Source organism: Staurois parvus, unplaced genomic scaffold, assembly GCF_062004578.1.
Source record: "Staurois parvus isolate SC_StPar_1 unplaced genomic scaffold, SC_StPar_1.0 ptg000237l, whole genome shotgun sequence".
Lineage (NCBI taxonomy): Eukaryota > Metazoa > Chordata > Amphibia > Anura > Ranidae > Staurois > Staurois parvus.
The window spans coordinates 5831583-5854200 of NW_028318033.1; the positions used below are offsets into that span (position 1 = coordinate 5831583).

The window sequence follows — 22618 nt, forward strand, 5'->3', positions numbered from 1 at the left end:
GTCGGAGCTGCGCGACAAGATCAGAACACTCCAGAAGGGGAAGGAAGCCGTGATGCAGATTGTCAGCTATTACTACACCAACCTCTATTCCCCTAAAGAAACAAGCACATCAGCAGCCGACGTATTCTTGTCAGATGTCACTAACGTTATTGATCCTGCAGGTTTGTTGGCCACCAACGCTACCTTGACACTGCATTCAATAAAAGATCTTCTTGGATGAGAAAAAGGTGTTTGGTTAATTCAGCTATCTGACAAAGACTGTCTTCAGTGATTGTATCTGCTTAAACCGTTCAGGCATAGAGGTCTCAGCAAGGGATAAGTCACTAATACAATAATTTGAGTGAGAATAACTGTTCTTGCTTGCCTGACGCCCACCTTGACCTCAGCTTTCCTGAATCCTCTTCTGTCTCCTGCTATCTGTACTCTGGATAAGTGAGTGGACTCCATATTGCAGCTTGCTGCAAGACCATTCCCACCAAATTGGCTTTCTACAAGGGCTCACTACCACAGAAACCTTACAGTGCAACGCAAATGATGGGAGACTGATGGAGCTGTGGACTTCACTCCCTAGTATTCTATGCACAAAAGAGGAGAGAGAGGATTTTCTGGGGAGAGATAGGAATTCTGGAGAGACTGGGGTCTTTTGTGAGAGGAAGTCAGGCTGTACAGACCTGTCGCTATGGCTGGGATTGTGCAGAGACCAGGGTGCCATCTCAGAGTGGTGTGCAGGTGATGCCTTTGCTGATCCTGTGCAGAGATTGGGTTCCCTTGCTGTGTCCATAATAGCTGCAGAGAGATCGCTTGCTGAGCCGGGACCAGAGCAAGAATTGCTGTGAGTGTCTACAGAAAGGGAGAACCAACTAGGACCAGAGCTGAGAGATTGTTCATCAAGAATGAGTCACCGGGTCCTGGGTGCCTGAGGACAGCAGACCAGCAAATAATCTGAACCAGATTTCTGTGTACCAGGAGGGGTGTGCTGAGCAAGCTGTGCTTATCTCAACACTTGCACAGTTAATACAATAGAAACTGCTCCTTGTTCAGCTATCCATTGCACACTGTTAAAGGGGCAGCTACATGTGCACCACCTTACAGAAGGGCCCCAACAATAGCTAGCTAATGACAATTAGGCACCAGGTACTTTGCAGTCAACTCCAGAGGTACCCCTTTCTCACTAACACATACACCCACCAATTATTGGGGCTGTATGCTTAGTGTGCACATGAGGGAATTTATTTTTGGGTTAGTTAATGCTGTTACTTTTAACCCTGTTTGCGTTTGTTATAATTTGGTTTAGCATCACTACAGTTTGGTTGATTGCCCTCCTATGGGTCACTCTTCACTTTATCTAGTACAGCATCTTTAAACCTGTTCGATTGCCTGTATATTGATTTGTGCATTGTTGCTTGTGGCTCTATTTTCTGTGCGTTGTTATAGAGTGGTAGCATACTAACATTTAGGTTACACATGCGTGTCAGTGGGGTCCAAGCAGCTTAAAAATTCTTGGGAGAACAGAGAACCCATCATATTCAGTGGCTTCTATGGGGCTAAACACTGGGTAAGGAGATCAAATCCCATGAGCTCTTATTATAAATATGTCTTCAAAACATACAGGGTCAATAGGTAAAAGAGGCAATATATCACAAACTGCCTGAAGAAATATCTTACTATTGGTTTAACCTAAACTCTAGTTATCTGTGTATAAAACCAAATAATGTAGCTGAACACTTGTTAATTACTTTCTAAATACAACCAGCGTAACCACCTAATTTTGACTTGCCACTTATAGTCCCCTGTACAGTAGAAGTCAAGCTGGAAGAAAAAGGCACAGCTGTAGGAGTCAATCATTTATATTTCATGCACATGTGCTAACAAGGAGCATGCTGACTTCCATGGAGTTAGTAATTCTCTATAAGTCCTATGGGCAGAAGGTACATTGCCCCTCACCCCCATTGCCAACATCACACACTAAGCACTAGGGGTACCAAAGAGCGCCACAGCTTGCATTTTATGAATGGGCTCTAAAATGCAGGCCACAATGTGAAATAAAACACTAATACAACACTATATGGAGCCAAAGAGTTTACATTGCATACATGGTGACTATGAGATAAAAAAAGAGACAAAAATAACAACTAATATACTTTCATTTATTTTAATCCAGACAGCACACTTGCCCCAATAATAGGCAAATAAAGAGAAATGTACGTTATCAGATCACAAATGCTGAGCAAATGTGTTTATGTACAGAATGGGTTACTAATTTTCTTCCAAATGCTTTAAATAAAAGGAAGTACTGTCATATGTTACAAAGGAAAATCAAAATGTATTATTGTATTTTTACAAATCCAAAAATGAGTTGGATGAGAGCTGTTAAAATTATTTGTAATTGTTGAAAGAAGGAGCTTTCTATAATTTGCTCTAAAACATAGCTTGCTTTTAAACTATGCAATATTCACGCTTGAGATGATGCATCACCAATAGCGTGTATGGTTACATGACAAGTTTGGAGATCAGGTAATACCAGAAAAGCCCCTCTAGCAATTTTCTATTGATTTTGACAAGAAATGACAGATTTGCTTGCCCTCTTTGTGACTACTGAACCCTCACCATCCTAATAACCTGACTCAGGCTACATTTAACCTTTACACACAGGCAGTGGAAACTCCATTTCCTTTTATATGGGGAAAAGAGCACATTACATGTTCACTGTTATTTCTTAAACCTCCTAGTTAACCTTCAGATTATGCCTAGTGATTCTCTGATCAGTGGAAATTACTACACAGAAATGGAAAATGAAATAGATGAATTGTATTATAACAGTGTAATTGTTTTTCTTTCTCCCCTTACGGACTAGGGACTTCCATTACTGGAATATCTGTTCGGAGCATGATAGTGAGAACATCCATAAAGACAAAAGAGAAGAAAATGCAGCTTCATTTACATGATGAGGATACTTCTAGGTGAATTGAATAAATAATAATTTAAAGCATAGTTGAAGCCTTCTTTTTAGTTTTGGATAGAGTAGGGAATGGTTAACCTGTTTAGAGGGGAGTAGAGGCTGTCGCGTATGTGGAACCTCCAAAGATTTCTGATATAAGTGGCATTGATGCGGCTTCAAGTTCCAGTGTAATAAATAAGTAAATAAGTCTTAGGATGATAATAATATATATATATTAGTCATTTCAAAGTTTGGGTAATAGCGACTCACTGCACATGTAGTGTAAAGGCATACAATCTCCACGCAGGTGAGGTTTGAATGAAGCAACCGTGATGGGAGTCACTTTGGGTGGGGGGCCCATGGAGCCCAGCTCACTTTGGAGAGGTGGGGAGAACCCTGTCTCGGCTCCCCATGTCCCTCTTGTGTGTAGGTCACCCTGTGCCTTCAGGGGGTACAGGGTGATCTGGCCTTATATTGTGTGGGCTTTGTCTCAGACTGTGTAGACATGTTTAGGAGATAGGTGGGGGGTTGTGGATTATTTAATGTTATATGTATTAGCTTAGTGGGGGGGTGTCTCCAGCAGACTTCCCTCCTGATGGGACTGTCTGCTGGTGTGAAGTTTGAATACCTGTGTGTCTCTTGCTACTATATGTAGATTGCCCTGCCCTGTGTAATTATGCAGGGAGGGGGGATTGCCCCCTAAGTGTATATATCTTGTATTTGTGTTCAAATAAACTAGTCTACCTCTGGCTTACTTCAAATCTGGTGTTGTCTGGATCTTGGGGTAGCAATAGCCAGATTCACTGGTCTCGTGTTCCAGAACCTGAGAAGCAGCTTCTTGACGGAGATACCCAGTCGAGGTGTCTGGGGTCTGTTACAGCAACTTCAAACCTCACTTCTGTAATGGCTGTTATGGGCCTACCATAATTTTTACCTTCATGAACATTATTGTGAAGTTTTGATAGGGATCTAAGTATAAGCCAGCCTTGGAATTCTCTGGCTGTCATGTTAAATAGCACTACAGGGGAATGTGACAAACAACTCTGTGGGGAATGCCACTTCAAAGGACTCAATTGAGGTGAGGAGGAAGGAAGGCAGCTGGGACTTCCTCTCTTTTTTTAACAGCTGGTGACCTAAACTGACCAGTGTCTTGAGCCCACCCATTAGAGGTTAAGATATGTAGAAGGGTGTGACTTTATCTGGGTGGGTGAGTCTAGGAGTGGTCTTTTCAAAGAGTATATACCACCAAAGCAAGACCCCCACTTTCCCTTTTTGAAGCCCAGTCATCGGGATGTCTGTGTAACGTATTATTCTATGTTTTTTTTCTGTAACTTTCTTTCCTGTAGTTGTCTGTATGTATTGGTAACATTCTGTATTTCCATTGTAATATTACTACTTTTAAAGTTATATTGGCTACATTAAATTCTGTTATAATTGATTAATAGCAAGCTTCTTTTCTGTGTAAATAAATTATCTTTATTTTTGCACAGTTGTTATGTATACTATGTTGTTATGTTTATGTATAGACAAATGGTTGTAATCACTTATTATATTTATCATCAAGTGAATAAGTGAGGTGGCAAAACTGCCAACACAATTCCATAGCAAATTAGGAGGGGCACGACCAGGAAAGAAGAAGTGAAGCAAATAGCGGGTTTCTAATAAGGCCTGTTTCTGTGCGCTCTTCTTACTTCCCGGTGGTGCCCCCTCCTAATCTGCCATGGAGGGGAGGTTTGAAATTCTACAATCATGACTGGCTTATTAAAAGTTCACACCTGCTGTTTTTTTGTTGTTGTTTTGGCAGCACCCCTTCTAATCTGTCGCGGAGGTGAGAATTGCATGAAGCGATTTCAAGCCTCTCCTCTGGTGTGGAGTAGGAGAGGCTCCACCAGGAAAGAAGAGGTGAATTATTGCAGATCAGCTTCTGGGCTCTCTTCTTTTGTAGTGGTGGTGCTCTACCTAATCTGCCACAGAGGTGAGACTTAAATCACCGCACACAATGCCACTGCTTTCTTCTGGTGTGGTGGCTAGGGTTGCCACCTTTTCTTCAAGCCAAACCCAAACACTTTAGTGGCGCACAGCAATTTTATTTTGTAGTATACACTACAGGATTTTAAAAGAGTGGGAGAGTAGTAATGCAGTGAGTTTAGCGTGCCATGGGGAACAGTGGGTGTGGCCAATCTGCATTAAAAATGGAAGGGGCTTAAAGAGGCATGGTTAAGTTAACTGCTTTCCAGGGAGGCAGGATTGCGCAAAATGACACACACACACACATATACTGTATATATATATATATATACACACACACACACACATGATTTTGCATTTCCAGGTAGGGGGCACGTACCCTACCCGTGCGCCATTCGCTGCCTCAGTTGTCAATCACAGTTCTCTCCTGTCAGCTCCAGCACACTGCTTTGCATGGCAGTAGCAATCAACCACCAGGCTTAGGGAAAGCCTGAACAGACCTGAAAATTTAATTGCAGCTTAGTTGCCTACAGCAGAGCTATATGCTAAATTTCCCCAGTCCAGGACAGAGGCACTACACTTGCAATATTGTGATGTGGAAAAATGTATTGGAAGGTGTACTATGTATACCTTTGTATGTGTTTTATGCCTGAATAAACTTGAGTTTTCTGTATGTCTTTTAGATGTTTTTATCATGAATAAAATTATGAATTTTACCTGAATATTATGTACTGAAAAAATGTTGTTATTTTGCACTTAAAGTCCCATAATACACACATAAACATACATATTTGGAGTTTATTGAGATTCGGTACACATATGAGGAATTTGATTGGGTACTGTCGCCTAGATTGTAAGCTCCAAGGAGCAGGGCCCTCCTATCCCTCTTGTATTAAACTGTATTGTTGCTGTATTGTCTCCCGTTATATTGCAAAGCGCTAAGCAAACTGTTGGCACTATATAAATCCTGTATAATAATAATAATATATACTCTGTATGTTGTAAACATAATTTAAATTAAAATATAAATTCCTGTTTGCCAGAAGATAGGACAAATATGAATAACCTAGACCAGCACAAGTTTACTGGTATTGTTAATTTACAGGCTTTCCTGGATTTGATCTGATTGGAGATAACATGCATACTTACAAGCAGTGGCTGTGTATTTTATTTTAACAATGTGGTCCTAGTGTAAATTCTTTGCTTTGTTGTCCTTTCCTGCTATTTTATAGCCAATTCATTACTTTGGCTAGGAAATGAATGGAACAAAAAATAGTGTACAGTCTTGTAAAAGCTGAATGGAATAGTAAAGCAGAAATTGCAGATTTATATTTAGATCCTAGCAAAATGTCCTTCCAAATGAATATTGTTTCACTTTATTTTATATTATGGAAGATACAACTGGAATAAAGGAGGTCTTGCTGTTGGAGTATTCAAGCTATATAAGAAGTCAAGTGTTACTCATTTGACCTTACCTATAACTAAGTTATCAATTTTGGGTAGACTAACCCTCTGAAAGGTATTCATCTTTGACTACATAATTGTTGGTAGATCTGCAGGAGAATATACAATGAGACTGTAATGTGTGGATAGCTTTAAAAGATATGGGGCAGAAAGGGCCACAGTGTATAACATTCTGGCCACCTTGGACTACTAGGCTCTTCAGTACAATCATTTATACTGGATATTTCCTTCAGTATTGCTGTATTTTGGTTTTTGTTATGCTTTCCAGAGGTGTTCCAGATGTTACTGAGCTGTTTTGGAATGAACTTCTGCGTATGATTAGAGAAGAAAACGTGGACGTACCCATCACTCTACTCTGCCACCCAATTTTACTTGATGTCCAGGTGTGTCTTTTTATTCATCCAGAAGTATGAGTGCTTAATGATGTCAGCCATTATGAGTCCATATGTGTCCATCAATGCGTATCAGTTTTTGTAGATGTAAAGTCTGGAATATTATACTTTTTCGACTTATTTTATTTAAAAAAAATGTTATTTAGCCAGTAGTGTATATAGTATATAGAAAGCAAATACATTCAGTATTAGAAAGAGGAGTGCTGCATTGGCAACACAACAATGGAATATTTTTAAAGTGTATCTAAACTAAAAAAACAAAAATGCTTACCAGGTGGCTGCATTAGTTTTTTTTTAAGATTAAGTACTTTCAGCAAGTACAGAAAATATCTGTACTGAGTTGCCAGAAATGCTGTGTCCTTCCACTGAGCTGAAAAAAAAAAGTGATCAGTAAAACCAGGGCCAGTGCTTCCACTAGGCAAACTAGGCAATCACCTAGGGTGCACTGCCACCTAGGGGCGCCTGGGCGTAGCACAGGTCAGAACTCTCTGTGTGGCCTATGGACCTCTTGTATTAATTCTTTATTTCTCTGCAGAGTCCCCCTCTCCTCATACACAGGGAATGATGGAATCTTTACTCTGTACAATTGTCTCAAAGCCTCTTCACGCACATGGCCATTTAGTACATATATATATATATATATATATATATATATATATATATATGACAGTATTCCATGTAGCAGTGAAGTGTCAGCTCCCCCTAGGATGGGAAGTGATTACATTAGCCCAGGACCCCGGGCGGTCAGCAATCTCTGATCAGAGGGGCTGTCTGTACATCTCCATTAATCTTGCACACAAGATCCTCTAGCTCAGTGGTTCTTAACCTGGGTTCGATCGAACCCCAGGGGTTCGGTGAGTCAGTCTCGCGGGTTCGGCGGAGGTGAAGACCCACACCCGACTCATATGATTCGTGATGACATGCCCTTGCTTGTCCATCATTGGCTGCAGGTGGTCACGCAACATCGCTTAGCCCAGTGGTCGGCAAGCCACGGCTCGCGAGCCACATGCGGCTCTTTACACGCTTTAATGCGGCTCTTGTGTGCCGGGCGCCCGCTCCCCTCCCTCCTCTCAGGCGGCAGGGACTCTGCAGCGTGATCCAAAAAAAAAAACAGCCAGGGCAGCGCGCTCAAATGCAATGATTGGCCAGTCTCGCTGCCACTCACATCCTGATAGCCAGTGATTGGCTGTCAGGATGTGTGTAGGCGGGGCAGCGTGACGAACGTGAGAGGAGCTAGGCTCCTCTCGCAGTCCGCCCTGAAGACCGGAACGGCCCGGGAATACGGCGAGAGGAACGCGTGGAGCAAAGGTAAGTGAATTGACACAGGGGGGACTTGGCTTACTATTTGCTACTTACTTACTACTACTATATAAGGGATGAATTAATATGGGGGATGAATTACTATAGGGGGATGAATTACTATAGGGGGGATGAATTACTATAGGGGGGATGAATTACTATATGGGGGATGAATTACTATGGGGGATGAATTACTATATGGGGGATGAATTACTATGGGGGGTGAATTACTATATGGGGGATGAATTACTATAGGGGGGATGAATTACTATATGGGGGATGAATTACTATGGGGGATGAATTACTATATGGGGGATGAATTACTATATGGGGGATGAATTACTATATGGGGGATGCTGGACATTTCGAGGATGCTGGACATAAAGACGAAGAAAAGGAACAGACTTTGTTGCGAAAATGACATGAGAGTGGTACTTGCCAAGGTAATGCCGCGCATTTCTGAACTGGCCTCTGAAAGACAACAGCAGAAGTCACACTGATTTGCGGTAAATATTCATTATTTTGTTTTTGTGTGAAAATCATGTTTTAATGGTTTTGTTCTTTGTTCTTAATGGTTTTGTTCATTTTGTGCACCTATGTATAAATATATACCTATGTTTTGAATTTTAAAAATCATATTTTATTTTTCCAATTAAGAAGGGTTCGGTGAATGCGCATATGAAACTGGTGGGGTTCAGTACCTCCAAAAAGGTTAAGAACCACTGCTCTAGCTATAACAGGGAGACGGCTAGTGACTGAAGGGGGCGTGTGCAGTGTTGGCTTCGCCTTCTGCTACACAGCTGGAGCCAATCAATAGGCAAGGATGTGTTCTGGTTGCAGGGTTAACCCTATGTGAATAGGATGATCAGGGCCCAATGTTTATGAGAGGGAAGGGGTGTAGTGTTGGGAGGCTGCCTGTCCTCACTTAGAGCCACAGCCTGAACTGAGCCATCAGAGGTGAGCCTAGCCTAGAAGGATGGTGGGTCATGGAGGTGACAGGAGGAGGAGGGGGGCGGACAATGGTCAGGGTGAGGGAAGAGGATGCTGATTGATCGTCTGGGACGCCGTCATGTCATGAATTATCCTTCAGCTGAGGGGAGGGGCAGCAGAGGGGGAGGAAGAAAGGACAGAAGAAGATAACGGGTGTCTTGGGCCAGTGTAGCAGTTGAGCTGCAGCTCCTTCTAGTATTCCTCTCAGACTCAGTCCCAAACTTTTTTTTATTGCTCTGTTTGATTAGTTAATACAGTTAATTTATATTTGGTTAATATATATTTTGCCTTTAATATTGGTGTTGGTTGCATCTTATGGTACTTATTTTTGCAAATTAAAAGAAATTTAACAGTTTCGTGTTTTGTTTGTATTTAATATTTTCAACTGTTTGTAACATTTTTTTTGGTGGGGGGAGGGGTGCAAGTTGCTGATCCTGCCTAGGGCACAAAATAGTCTAGCACCGGCCCTGGGTATAACTACTAATTCCATTAACTACCATGCAACGAAGATGAACAAACATGAGCAGACATGTAAAGGCTATCTTGTGTGACAACCATGACTCCTTCCATAGATATGATGGAGAAGCCATGAAGGGACAGAAAACGTGTTACTGGCAGGGAAAAAGGACAAAAGCCTGAAAATGAACTCCAAAAAATCAGATGCAGCTACCAGATCTAAGGTAATTTGCAATAAATTAGATATTAGCTTTGGGGTCTAGAATAGCTTTTAAAATTACTGAATATTATGTATGCATTCATTCATTGTGTTAAAAAATTAACCAATTGAGATAGGTGGGGATTGTGAGGATTAGGATCCACATCTTTCAAGATGTGAGTCTACAGGTTGATGGACCTTCAAATTTTCATTGGTTTATGGAAGGGGCAACGGCTGCCCTGTTGGCTTTGCATTCTGACAGGGAACAATGGGTTGAGGATTACAATATTGATTACAATACCATATAATATTGATTACAACACTGATTATAATATCAGTGAATCATTATTGAATATCCCTTATAGACACCAAGGTGTTAGGCGAAAGCTTGTGTATATCTGGCTCCTGGTGGATATGTTTTGCATGTTTATGATGCTTTCCAGGTTATGAAAAATGTTGTGTGTTTCTTTGGTAAATGGTGCTTTTGTGCATTCCATTTTAAATCCTTTTTCAGCTAATTTATTAAAGTATACAGTATGACCAGGCATTATCCAAATTTACCTCCCAGCCTCTCCCCCCCAGATCATATCCTTGCATCATTTTTTCTTTCACATTCCTGCCGGAAAAGCTTTTATTACTACCTGTGACCTCATCACCAAGCTTATAAAATCCTTTCAGGGACAGTTGCTGGAAGCCTGGTTCCTACTGATGTTGGCCTGACCCCCAGAACTACATCTCCCAATGGCCTATATGCAGTGTATAGGCATGCTCTTGGGAATCACAAACTCAACACTGTTTTACTTGGAAAGCAATCAAAGTATGTATGTGGAGTGGGGCAGAGAGGTCTAGGTGATAGATGGGATTTCTACTGTCCAGCAGGCAGGACTGACAACACACTTTTGGATTTCAGTGCAACAAAGGCACTGTGGTATCATCTTAAACAGGAAGGTAAGAGCACACTGGGTTTATGTCAGATAATTGAGTATTTTTTTGTACTTGCAGAATTTAAAAAGGGATACAATGTGGGGCACAACTAGGATAAAAGGGATGCATGTTGCCCTCGGTCTGCAGTTTGGGCACCAGGCTCATAAACTATAAAACAGACAGATTGATCACTCAAACCAAACAATAGAAGTCTACTGTACAGCAGATCTGTATATAAGACATGGACATTATCACAGACAGTGGTCAAACTAGGAATAAAAATACATTCTCCCTTTATACAGTATATAGATTTGCAAACATTTTATAACTGCAGGCTAATGTCTATATCATGGGAATTCCTTGTCAGAGCACGCTCCGGTCCTTCATGTGGCCTCCACCTATGCTGCCAGGGTCTTCCATGGTGCTTGCAGCAGAAGATATGGCGAAGGAGATGATAGAAATTTCCTTTTTGACTTGCTGCCAGCGTCTTTCCTGATCTGGATCATTTTCAATATCAAACATAGCAGCAGCCAGGCCAGGGAAACTGGAGGCAGCATACATATTGTGCTGACTTGGGGCATATATCACGTGCCTGCATAGCAGAAATAAAGTATATTCATGTTTTGCAAAAAAGAAAAACGCAACATAAAAATAAAATAAACAGGCAGTAAGTAATATGTATGTCTAATGCTAACTAAAATGAAGGATTATCTGTGCTTTGCTGGAAAAAAACAACAACAATTGGTACTATTTATTTAACCACTTCAATACTGGGCACTTTCATCCCCTTCCTGCCCAGGCCAATTTTCAGCTTTCAGAACTGTTGCACTTTGAATGATAATTGCACAGTCATGCAACACTGTACCCATATTAAATTTGTATCTAATTATTTATTTTTTTCACACAAACAGAGCTTTCATTTGGTGGAATTTAATCACCACTCAGTTTTTTTATTTGTTGCTAGATAAACTAAAAAAAATGAATGAAAATGTGGAAAAAAATACTTTCTTAATTTATGTTAAAAACTTTTGCAAATAAATCATCTTTCTTCATAAATGTAGTGTAAATTGTATTCTGCTACATTTTTGTGGTGAAAATAACTAAAATCAGTGTTTATTATTTAGTGAGAGGGGGAGAGAGAGAGGGGGAGAGGGAGAGAGAGGGGGGAGAGGTAGAGAGGTAGAGGTAGAGAGAGAGGGAGAGAGAATATATCTGAAAATCATCAATCCTGATGTACTGATGGCCTATCTCATTTCTTGAGACCCAAAAATGCAGGACAGTACAAATATTCCCCAATTGACCCCTTTTTGGAAAACAGACAATCCAACCTATTTAGTAAGAGGCATGGCAAGGTGTCATTTTTGTCACAATTTTTTGAAAAAGGAAGAAATTTTTAAAAATGTTTTTATATTTTTTTTTTTACATACTGTCACCAGCGCTGTACATCATCATCATATAACTGGTGTGGCAGTAATCAGGGACACTGACCGGTGACAGTATGTAAAAAAAAATAAATTTGTAATTTTTTCCAATTTATAATTTGTTTTATTACATTTTTTTTAACACCCTGTGACCAAAGCAATATAATGTTAGCATAGTAACATTGTACTACTTTTTGGGTAGTGATCACATTTTTTTTTTTTACATATTATGATTGTTTATACCAGTGAATATCACTGTTATAAGAAACCATTTTTACTGAAGGAAATTGATTAATTCAGTGTTTACTATTGTGGTTAGCTGTGATTGGCCATCATTTGTCTATAGGCCTGGAGGGAATTGGTTAATATGCAAAATCAAAGCATACAGTTGAATGTTATAATATTATAACTTCAAGAAAAATGATGACACTTCAGAAAAGAATTTAAAATGTGCAGACAGTGCCAGATGTCAGCTTGCATGAATTTTCTTTTTGTCATAGGTCCATCATGTACAACATATTTATGTGCAGGTTTCTCATGTATGCGTTCAAATGCAGACCATACAGGTAACATATACTGTAATTCTTCATTAAATGATTGTTCTTATGAAAGATTCATCTTTACCAGAAGCTAGGCAATTTAATCCCTTTCATAAAAAAAATGAAAGATCAATCCTTATGGAAAATCCAATCAAATGAAAACATAGATCCTTGGTATATTAAGCAATCGATTTTAAGCAAAGATTGGTCAAAATGACTGAATCTGTGATTGATCTTTTATTCTAATGTACGTATATAACCCACATATTATTTAGGTAAAAATAACCCCAGAAGGGAGTTTTATCTTCATATTGAGAAAGGCAAATTAATGTGGAAATCTGGACAAGCTCTTCAATTTACTACACCACCAGTATAGAAAACCTACTGTAATTACTTTTTATTTAAAAAAAAAACAAAACTTTATTTGGGAAGGGGTGTCAGGCTCCTCCATGTCCTGGCTAGTTCTCTGTACTCATGTTTGACAATATCGACTGTGCATGTCACTATAGGGGTATATCCACTGTTTGAGTGCAGTGAACACCTATAACACCTTGGGGGTGACAAGTCTCAGAAGTCTCCCTTTCCCATAAGTTGTTAGCTCATGGTCTGGTGTTTGAATATCAAGCCAAGATGAGCAGAACTAAAGAAGAAGGAAACTCAGATAGTAATTATATAACCAGCAGTGGCAAATGCCAACTTGTAACAAATATAAGAAGCGCCACAGAAAAAAACAAGAAAAATGAAATAATAAGCAGCACCTCTAACCAAAAAAGGTGAAATTGTGTATAAATAAAGAGTGCGCTAATCACAAAAAATGCAAGGATAAATAATAGAAATAACAAATAAAATCCATAAATATAGACATAAGTCCAGCCACCATAAACAGTGATAATTAGAGATGAGCGAATCGAACATGACGAAGTGGAATTCGTTTCGAAGATTAGGAAAAATTCGATTCGCGCCAAATCCGAAAATTAGCAAACTTCGGATGCACGAATCGAATTTTCCCAAAAATGGCGGCGACATGTGTGGCGACGGAGCGGGGATCTCTGGGAAGGCGCGCAGACAAGGCGCGCTGACCCATAATGCATTCATTCATGACATGTGATCGCATTAGCCAATCAGCAGCCAGCCAGCCAGCACTGTGTAATGGTGGAGCTATAAATCGCGGCCATCTTAGAATTCTCCATTAGCCTCCGGTCATTCAAGAGAGACAGACCTGTCTGTATTAGGGACAGAGTTAGGGCCACAGAGACTTTAGGGCCACAGAATCGTTACTCGGGGACACAGAATCGTTACTCGGGGGACACAGAATCGTTACTCGGGGACACAGAATCGTTACTCGGGGACACAGAATCGTTACTCGGGGACACAGAATCGTTACTCAGGGACACAGAATCGTTACTTTCTGCTTCACAACCACTATTGAATTAAAGAGTATGTCAGACAACACGCAGAGGAGTGGCAGAGGAGGCAATATTTCAGGAGCGAGCAGACGTGGCAGCAGAGGAAGGGGTCGAGGCAGCACTAGTCGCAGCCAGAGGCCAGTGCTCCCGGTGTCATCCAGCGGTCGTGTCTCCACCGACAACCCTGCCGTCATCGATTGGTTGACTCGGTCGTCTTCCTCTTCCCAGGTCACCTCTGACACCTACAGCCAACGGTCGGTGGGTAGGTCAGACACAACCGTTAGTTGGCATGGCCCGGGAGCAAGCCCACTGAAATCACGTGTCCTCGACCTGCCCCTGTCCTTTGGTGTTCCCTCACCAAGCGAAGTATCGCATGCTGTGGGCTCAGCCCCACTGTACAGTGAGGAAGAGCTAACAGAGGGCGGTCAGGAACGGGGGGAGACATCCGCCTCTTCAGCAGCCAGGCGAAGAAGTACTGGCGAGGAGAGTGGCTCGGTAGCCGGTCTAGAGACAGGTCTGTCTCCTGACCCACACGCAGCCGAGGGGGCTAGTAGTGACGCGGAGACCCTAATTGATGATGATGAGGCTGATCGCACTTGGCAGCCTCGTCGTCATCAGGCTATTGCTTCCGCATCATCAGGAGAAGAGGGTGCCAGCTTGGCAGCGAGCAAAACAGTCGGTGGGTTGCCCAGGAGGCAGCAGGGTCGCAGCAGTGTCAGTGGAGCCAAACGGCCACGGAGTAGAGCACCAGCTCCACTGCAGCCTACCACCACGGCCAGTAGTGGTGCCGGTGTGCACGGAGGAAGTAGCAGTCAGCCAGTGAGGAGAAGCGGGGGCAAAGTTTCCTACTCGGCGGTGTGGCAATTTTTCGTCAAGCCGCCCGAGGAAGTAAACGTAGCCGTATGTCGACTATGTGGCCAGAAAGTCAAGCGTGGCCAGGGGGCCCATGTTGGGACTACAGCGTTGCGTCAGCATATGCAGCGTCGCCATTCGGTGGCCTGGGAAAACCGTGATAAAGATACGGAGGTTCTGCCTGCCCCAGCCCCCGCTCCATCACCCGCTCCGTTACTTGCTCCGTCACCCGACGTCAATCGCCCTCTATCAGCCAGTCAAGGCTCCAACACCTCTGCTGAGGGGAGTTGTCGCTCGTTGGCATCTTCCGCTCGTTCAGATGCTCCTTCTCCTGCTACTCCTCTTCACGGATTCCGTCAGCAGTCTTTCTTGGAATCCGTTTCCAAGAGACAACAGTTTGCGAGCACGCACCCGACGGTGCAGAAGCTGAACGTCCTCCTGTCCAAGTTGCTGGTGCTGCAGTCCCTCCCTTTCCAAGTGGTGGACTCAGCACCTTTCCGAGAAATGATGGCTTGTGCCGAGCCGCGGTGGAGAGTGCCAAGCCGGCATTTCTTCGCCAAAAAGGCAGTGCCAGCCCTGCATTCACATGTAGAAGAGATGGTGGGCCAGTCTTTGAGCATGTCGGTCTCTGCCAAAGTGCACGGCAGCGCCGACGTGTGGAGCTGTAACTACGGTCAGGGACAGTACATGTCATTTACGGCCCACTGGGTGAACGTGGTGCCGGCACAGCCGCACCAGCAACTTGGACAGGTCACGCCGCTTTTGCCTCCACGTTTGCACGTCCTTGGTCCAGCAAAGATGTCCGCCTCTACCACCTCTTCTTCCGCCGTGTCCTCAGCCGCCACCCCCGTGCCAAGTCCCATTACCCGACCGGCATATCATATGTGCAGGGCGCAACGGTGTCACGCTGTGCTGCACCTGGTATGCCTTGGCGAACGTAGTCACACAGGGGAGGAACTTCTCAGTGTAATGAACAGAGAAATCGACAGATGGCTGTCTCCGCGCAAACTGAAAATCGGAACCATGTTGACCGACAACGGAAAGAACATGGTGTCTGCTCTGCGTCAAGGAAGGTTGTGCCATGTGCCATGCATGGCTCACGTGTTCAATCTGGTTGTCAAGCGGTTCCTAAAATCCACCATCCCACTGCAAGACATCCTTAAAATGTCACGTAAACTTTGCATGCATTTCAGCCATTCCTACACCGCAAAGCACACCCTCCTTGAGCTGCAGCGGCAGAACGGAATTCCACAGCATCGCCTGATCTGCGACGTTGCAACAAGGTGGAATTCAACCCTACATATGTTAGACCGCCTTTACGAACAGCGAAAGGCCATCACCAATTTCCTGATGTTACAAGCGGATAAAGGTACTCCCCTGTGTAACTTAGATGTCAGCCATTGGCAGCTCATGCGTGACACCTGCCGCTTGCTCAGGCCCTTTGAGGAGGCCACGCTATTCGTGAGTCGGCAGGACTATGGGATGAACGACATCATTCCTCTGTTGCACGTCCTGGAACAAATGCTGTTAACAATGGCTGGTCAGGGTGCGGTAGACGTGGCGTACAGATCTCAACGCCACATGACCCCTGTGGGGGCAGGACAGGAAGAAGAGGAGGAGGTAGAGGAGGACATTGGTGCTCAGGAATTATTGAGTGAAATGGGTGGTTTTTCCACTCAGCGGACAGGAGTGGAGGAGCAGGAGCATCTGGTAGAGGAGGAGGAGGAGACAGAGGACCCAGACGCACCGTGGCAGTATGCTGTGGAGATGGAGGCAGGGAGTCCCTCGCATTCCTTGGCACAAATGGCCCATAGCATGCTCGGTTGCTTGCGTAGCGACAGCCGAATAATAACCATCAGACAGAGGGATGACTTTTGGCTGTCCACCTTGTTGGACCCTCGCTACCGTTCAAAAATGGTGGCCTTTTTCACACCTGCTGAGAGGGAGGCCAAAATAAAGTACTATAAAAACCACCTATGTAGTCAGTTGGTCTCTGCCTTTCTGCGCCAACGTCCATCCTCAGACACTGTGGGCCCTGTGCGCTCGCGTTCCGCTGCCATGGCAGCAGGGGAGGGGTGGGGTGGTAGGAGCAGTGGCAGCTCCACCAGCAGCGGCTGCCTCAGTCTGCAGTCGATGATGAGTAGCTTTCTTCACCAGCGCAGTGAGGAAACTACTAACCAGCCGCAGCAGCAGCAGCATCAGGTGGACCTGGAGCAGGACCTCAAACAACAGGCTCGGGCCTACTTGGACAGCACCCTGCCAACCGAGGTAGACAATCCCCTTGACTACTGGGCAACGAAACTTGACCTTTGGCCCCAACTAGCTGAATTTGCCCTTGAAAGGCTGTCATGCCCGGCCAGTAGCGTGGCATCGGAGCGCGTGTTTAGTGCGGCAGGAGGTATTGTAACTCCGCGGAGGACACGACTGTCCACCCAAAGTGTGGAGAGACTCACGTTTGTGAAAATGAATCAGGCGTGGATTAGTCTGGATTTCAAACCACCAGTTCCTGACACAACTGTCTAAATCCGCCATGAATCATGCCCCAAACATGTTATTATTTTTAACATAGGCCTCTGTATGGCCTTCAATTTAAGCTGCTTACGCTTCGCCACTCTGCCATGGGCCCCTGTACCGCCTCACACTGCTGGTGGGTTCCATTTTGTCATAGGGTGCTGTATGGCCTCCCATTGCTGCTGCCAGGCCCGTAATCTGCCATGGGCCCCCGTACCAACTCCTCATGCTGCTGCCAGGCCCGTAATCTGTCATGGGCCCCTGTACCGCCTCCTCATGCTGCTGCCAGGTCCAGAGTGTGTCATGGGTCCCTGTACGGCCTCCCATTGCTGCTGTCTCCATCGCCACACTCTGCCATGTGCCACTTTCAGGTCTCCTCACACTGCTGGTGGGTTCCATTTTGTCATAGGGTGCTGTATGGACTCCCATTGCTGCTGCCAGGCCCGTAATCTGCCATGGGCCCCCGTACCGACTCCTCATGCTGCTGCCAGGCCCGTAATCTGTCATGGGCCCCTGTACCGCCTCCTCATGCTGCTGCCAGGTCCAGAGTGTGTCATGGGTCCCTGTACGGCCTCCCATTGCTGCTGTCTCCATCGCCACACTCTGTCATGTGCCACTTTCAGGTCTCCTCACACTGCTGGTGGGTTCCATTTTGTCATAGGGTGCTGTATGGCCTCCCAATGCTGCTGCCAGGCCCGTAATCTGCCATGGGCCCCCGTACCGACTCCTCATGCTGCTGCCAGGCCCGTAATCTGTCATGGGCCCCTGTACCGCCTCCTCATGCTCCTGCCAGGTCCAGAGTGTGTCATGGGTCCCTGTACGGCCTCCCATTGCTGCTGTCTCCATCGCCACACTCTGCCATGTGCCACTTTCAGGTCTCCTCACACTGCTGGTGGGTTCCATTTTGTCATAGGGTGCTGTATGGCCTCCCATTGCTGCTGCCAGGCCCGTAATCTGCCATGGGCCCCCGTACCGACTCCTCATGCTGCTGCCAGGCCCGTAATCTGTCATGGGCCCCTGTACCGCCTCCTCATGCTGCTGCCAGGTCCAGAGTGTGTCATGGGTCCCTGTACGGCCTCCCATTGCTGCTGTCTCCATCGCCACACTCTGCCATGTGCCACTTTCAGGTCTCCTCACACTGCTGGTGGGTTCCATTTTGTCACAGGGTGCTGTATGGCCTCCCATTGCTGCTGCCAGGCCCGTAATCTGCCATGGGCCCCCGTTCCGACTCCTCATGCTGCTGCCAGGCCCGTAATCTGTCATGGGCCCCTGTACTGCCTCCTCATGCTGCTGCCAGGTCCAGAGAGTGTCATGGGTCCCTGTACGGCCTCCCATTGCTGCTGTCTCCATCGCCACACTCTGCCATGTTCCAGTTTCAGGTCTCCTCACACTGCTGGTGGGTTCCATTTTGTCATAGGGTGCTGTATGGCCTCCCATTGCTGCTGCCAGGCCCGTAATCTGCCTTGGGCCCCCGTACCGACTCCTCATGCTGCTGCCAGGCCCATAATCTGTCATGGGCCCCTGTACCGCCTCCTCATGCTGCTGCCAGGTCCAGAGTGTGTCATGGGTCCCTGTACGGCCTCCCAATGCTGCTGTCTCCATCGCCACACTCTGCCATGTGCCACTTTCAGGTCTCCTCACACTGCTGGTGGGTTCCATTTTGTCATAGGGTGCTGTATGGCCTCCCATTGCTGCTGCCTCCACCGCCACACTGTGGCTCCACACTCTGGTTTTGGCCCCGTGACTGCCCAAATGAGTGAAGTGTGCGGTGATTCTAAGATCGACGGCACTCATCTGCATGTCATACTGACTGACAGTATTATTTCTCTTCCCCAGCAGACTCCAAGGGCATTTAAATTAAAGGTACAGTGTTCTGCACTAATATAAAGGCTCTCTGAAGCCTAGAAACACCCTTTTTATACGTTAAATTCGCAGCGAATATATTCGCCTCGTATCGAATTTATTCCGCGAATTCGGCGAATCAGCCGAATCAAATTTTTGAATAATTCGCTCATCTCTAGTGATAATCCAATATCAACTTAATGTCAATCTTGAAACAAACACCCATGTGTGAATCCGACACCAGATGAAATGAATACACTCACCAAAGCTATATGCTGTTTAAATTATAAACCAGCATGATAGCATTTTGCCCTGGGAGCGATGATCTGCAGGATATCCCAGTAGAGGAACAGCAACCAATAGTGATCCAATCAGCACATATGGAACAGCTAAGCAGCAAAACTGATTCCTCGAGCTTTGCCCATGTTATTGGAAGACCGAAGAGATATGATGGTGCAGTACGTTTAAAACCAGTAAGATTTATGGAGGACGACACTTCCTTCACATCACATCACTCATGGTGGAACCTGTACTAATATATATTTGATACATATACAATCTATAATTATTTATCTCATACTCATTACTGTCCAATTTCTCCTTGCCACTTTCTACATATGGATCACTGACCTGTATATCGTTGCTTTTTCCATATCTCGGTCTCTTGGTCTCCTATTTCTCTATATTATCTCTACACCTTTGAATATAATCTTCTCTATTCCTGGGTGTTTATTGATTTAAGGTCATACTGTCTTATCGTTTCCTTATTTTACATCCACACTGACTTCTTTGATTATTTACAATCAAGACTTCAGACTGAGAGCCCTCAATTACTAGCCTGCTATTCTTATTGTTAGCCATCCACAGTCACTTGAGTTGTAATCACCCAGTCAGAGAGCTACTGTTTATACTCTTAGTACTGCAGTACACACTGAGCCTATTCCTAAAGGTACCTGGGTTAATTGATTTGTATTTGTATTGCAATGTTTTCTCATGTGTTGACACTGAAATACTGATTCATGGCGATATCCTTTCATTTTGGTGTGCCAATACATTCATCTTATCTTCTAATAGTCAGTGTGTGCCATTCTTGTGTTTCCTTGTGTCAGTAAGATGTGGCTCTGGCTAGGGCCAGAAAACGATCAGAGAATCCAGTATTACCAGCGGCTCCCACGGGGGTAGCAATGCATAAAAATTAGCTGGTATAGACAAATTTACAGTAAAAATGAAGCTGTTCTGAAAAAATAAAGCATGCTAGTCACTGTGAGAACATAGTGGGGAGTTTTTCCTTCCCAGTTATCATGAGTCACACCTAGGAAAGCTGGAAGTGTGGAAACTCGCACTTTCCATGCTGCACATCACAGGCACATGGAGACCTAGACACATCCTAGAATTGTTATTAGAAATAATTAAAAGCTTTTTCAGTAATAGCTGCAGAGTACAAACAGTGAGAGGTCAGACCTTCTACCGTTAAAGAAATAGCAACACCATGAAAGTAGATCAGCTGCCAAAATACATACTGATGGAAAGAACAATTGCTACTCAGTGGGAAAATTTGAACATGTAACTATTTAAATATTTCTGTGAAATTGTTGTAATGGATATGATGGTGCGAGGAAATTCCATGCTCATATTAATGTATACCTGCAGCCAAATGCCTTTTTTTTCCATTTTGGATAGTGGAGCAGGATTAGCACCTATGTTAGGTTTGTATTGCTAGTGATAAGAAAGAACCAGTACATCAGTTGTAGATCAAGTTTTCTGCTGATATGGGACTTCCATAAACCTTCCATTTGGATCTACATGGTGTGCTGGATTTTTATCACTGGACTTTTAAGTTGTACACCTACCCCAATTAAGGGGTTGTGCAGAACTCTGTTTCAGTTCCATCCAGACTTGTATTTCTGCCTGCCAAGGCAGTTGTCATTGTGAAGGGAACCAAAGTGAAAGGGACACAGTCAGCAACAAAAACACTCATACAAATGATTTATTTTTGCCTCCTTTTATCTGATATGGTCTGTGCTGTAAATGAGTTTAGTAATACAATAGAAAGTATACACTGGGCCTGACATAAAGAGATATAAGGATGAGCAGTTCAATCACTATACTACCCTTGCACTGTGGATTTGCATGAATGTGTGGATGCATGCATACCAAACATGATTTCTGAACCTGGCTAGTATATTGTACACTGATGTTTATTGTGCTTGATGTGGTCTTAGTCTGCAGTGCACATTGAATGTATAATTTTTCTTTTCTGCCTTTTGTTCCTATATACTGCACTTGTTTTGTATTAACATTACACCTAACAATAAATAAACACTGATGTAAACAGCTTGACAAAAAATGAAAGGCACAGGTGTCAAGCAAAACAGCAGGTCTAAAAAAACCATATGAGGTGCTGTCATAGCAAAAATAAGTATTGTATGTGCAAGTTGTTCAGAGGCAGCAGTGAATAAACTGTGGCCACAGTGGGAATATACGCACATGTGCTGTGATTCCTCCAGAATAGCATGCACTATGGCTTTTTTACTTTTATTGTTTTTTTTTTATGTCCTTTAACCACTTCCCATTTTTTCTAATTCCCTTAGTAGACAAGTGGTTACGATATCAGTATTCGCTTCATGCAGTTTATGAGATGCATATGTAAAATCTCTAACAGACCCAGGAAAATTAGGGATTTTTTTTTTATTTTAGGCATGCCACTTAATATCGTTCAGTGTTGATGTTTATACTGAATAGAAAGCCACTTTTATTAAAGGCTAAGTTCCCCTTTTGAAAAACAAAATTATAATTTTTGCAGGTATAAAATGTGCATTTTTAACTTTTTTTCTAAGGAGCCTGCAGAGCATTGCACCCGCATTCAGCAGATCACAAGTGCAATGTCAGGCTCCTGCAGACTCTCAGGGTACCTGTCTGCCCATACCTCATACGGGAAGGCAGTTACTTTAGAGAATTCTCATCAGTGCCCTCACAGGTCATTGAGAACCTCGAGCCATCAGCCGCAATGGATGACGGTACTTGTCTACTTATTCACAGGAAACTGTGAATGAATGAGCAGCCCTGTGGGCAGAGCCCTGCACAGCAGCACTTGCTGTCACAGGGAGGTGGGGATCAAGGGGAGAAGGTGCAGATGCTGGAACATGTTACAAATTCCACCCTAAAAATCCAAAGATGAACCTATCTTTTACAGCTGACCTCCAGTTAGCACAAATATATTCGTAATTGCAAACTACTATCCTAATATGATCTAAATGTCAGTTTTCATTTTCTTGCAGCATATTCTGTGGACTGCCTCAGTTAAGTCCACATAAGAGCTTCAGGACAGTGGCTTTTGATAATAGCAAGCAGATGCAGCTGCTCCCTTTTCTTAAGGTCTGTTACCATGCCTTTGGATTTTTTTAAGGACTGATATCT

General features: G+C 43.9%; 1 protein-coding gene across 1 annotated transcript in view; it reads right to left on the reverse strand.

The window, feature by feature from the left end:
* Nucleotides 1-10670: 10670 nt before the first annotated feature.
* Nucleotides 10671-22618, reverse strand: part of LOC149460037 (putative N-acetylated-alpha-linked acidic dipeptidase) — a 188679-nt gene continuing 176731 nt past the window's right edge. The window contains exon 18 of the mRNA XM_089680257.1: nt 10671-11222. Coding sequence (XP_089536383.1) covers nt 10994-11222 — 229 coding nt within the window. The 3' untranslated portion in view covers nt 10671-10993. The remainder of the gene's footprint in view (nt 11223-22618) is intronic.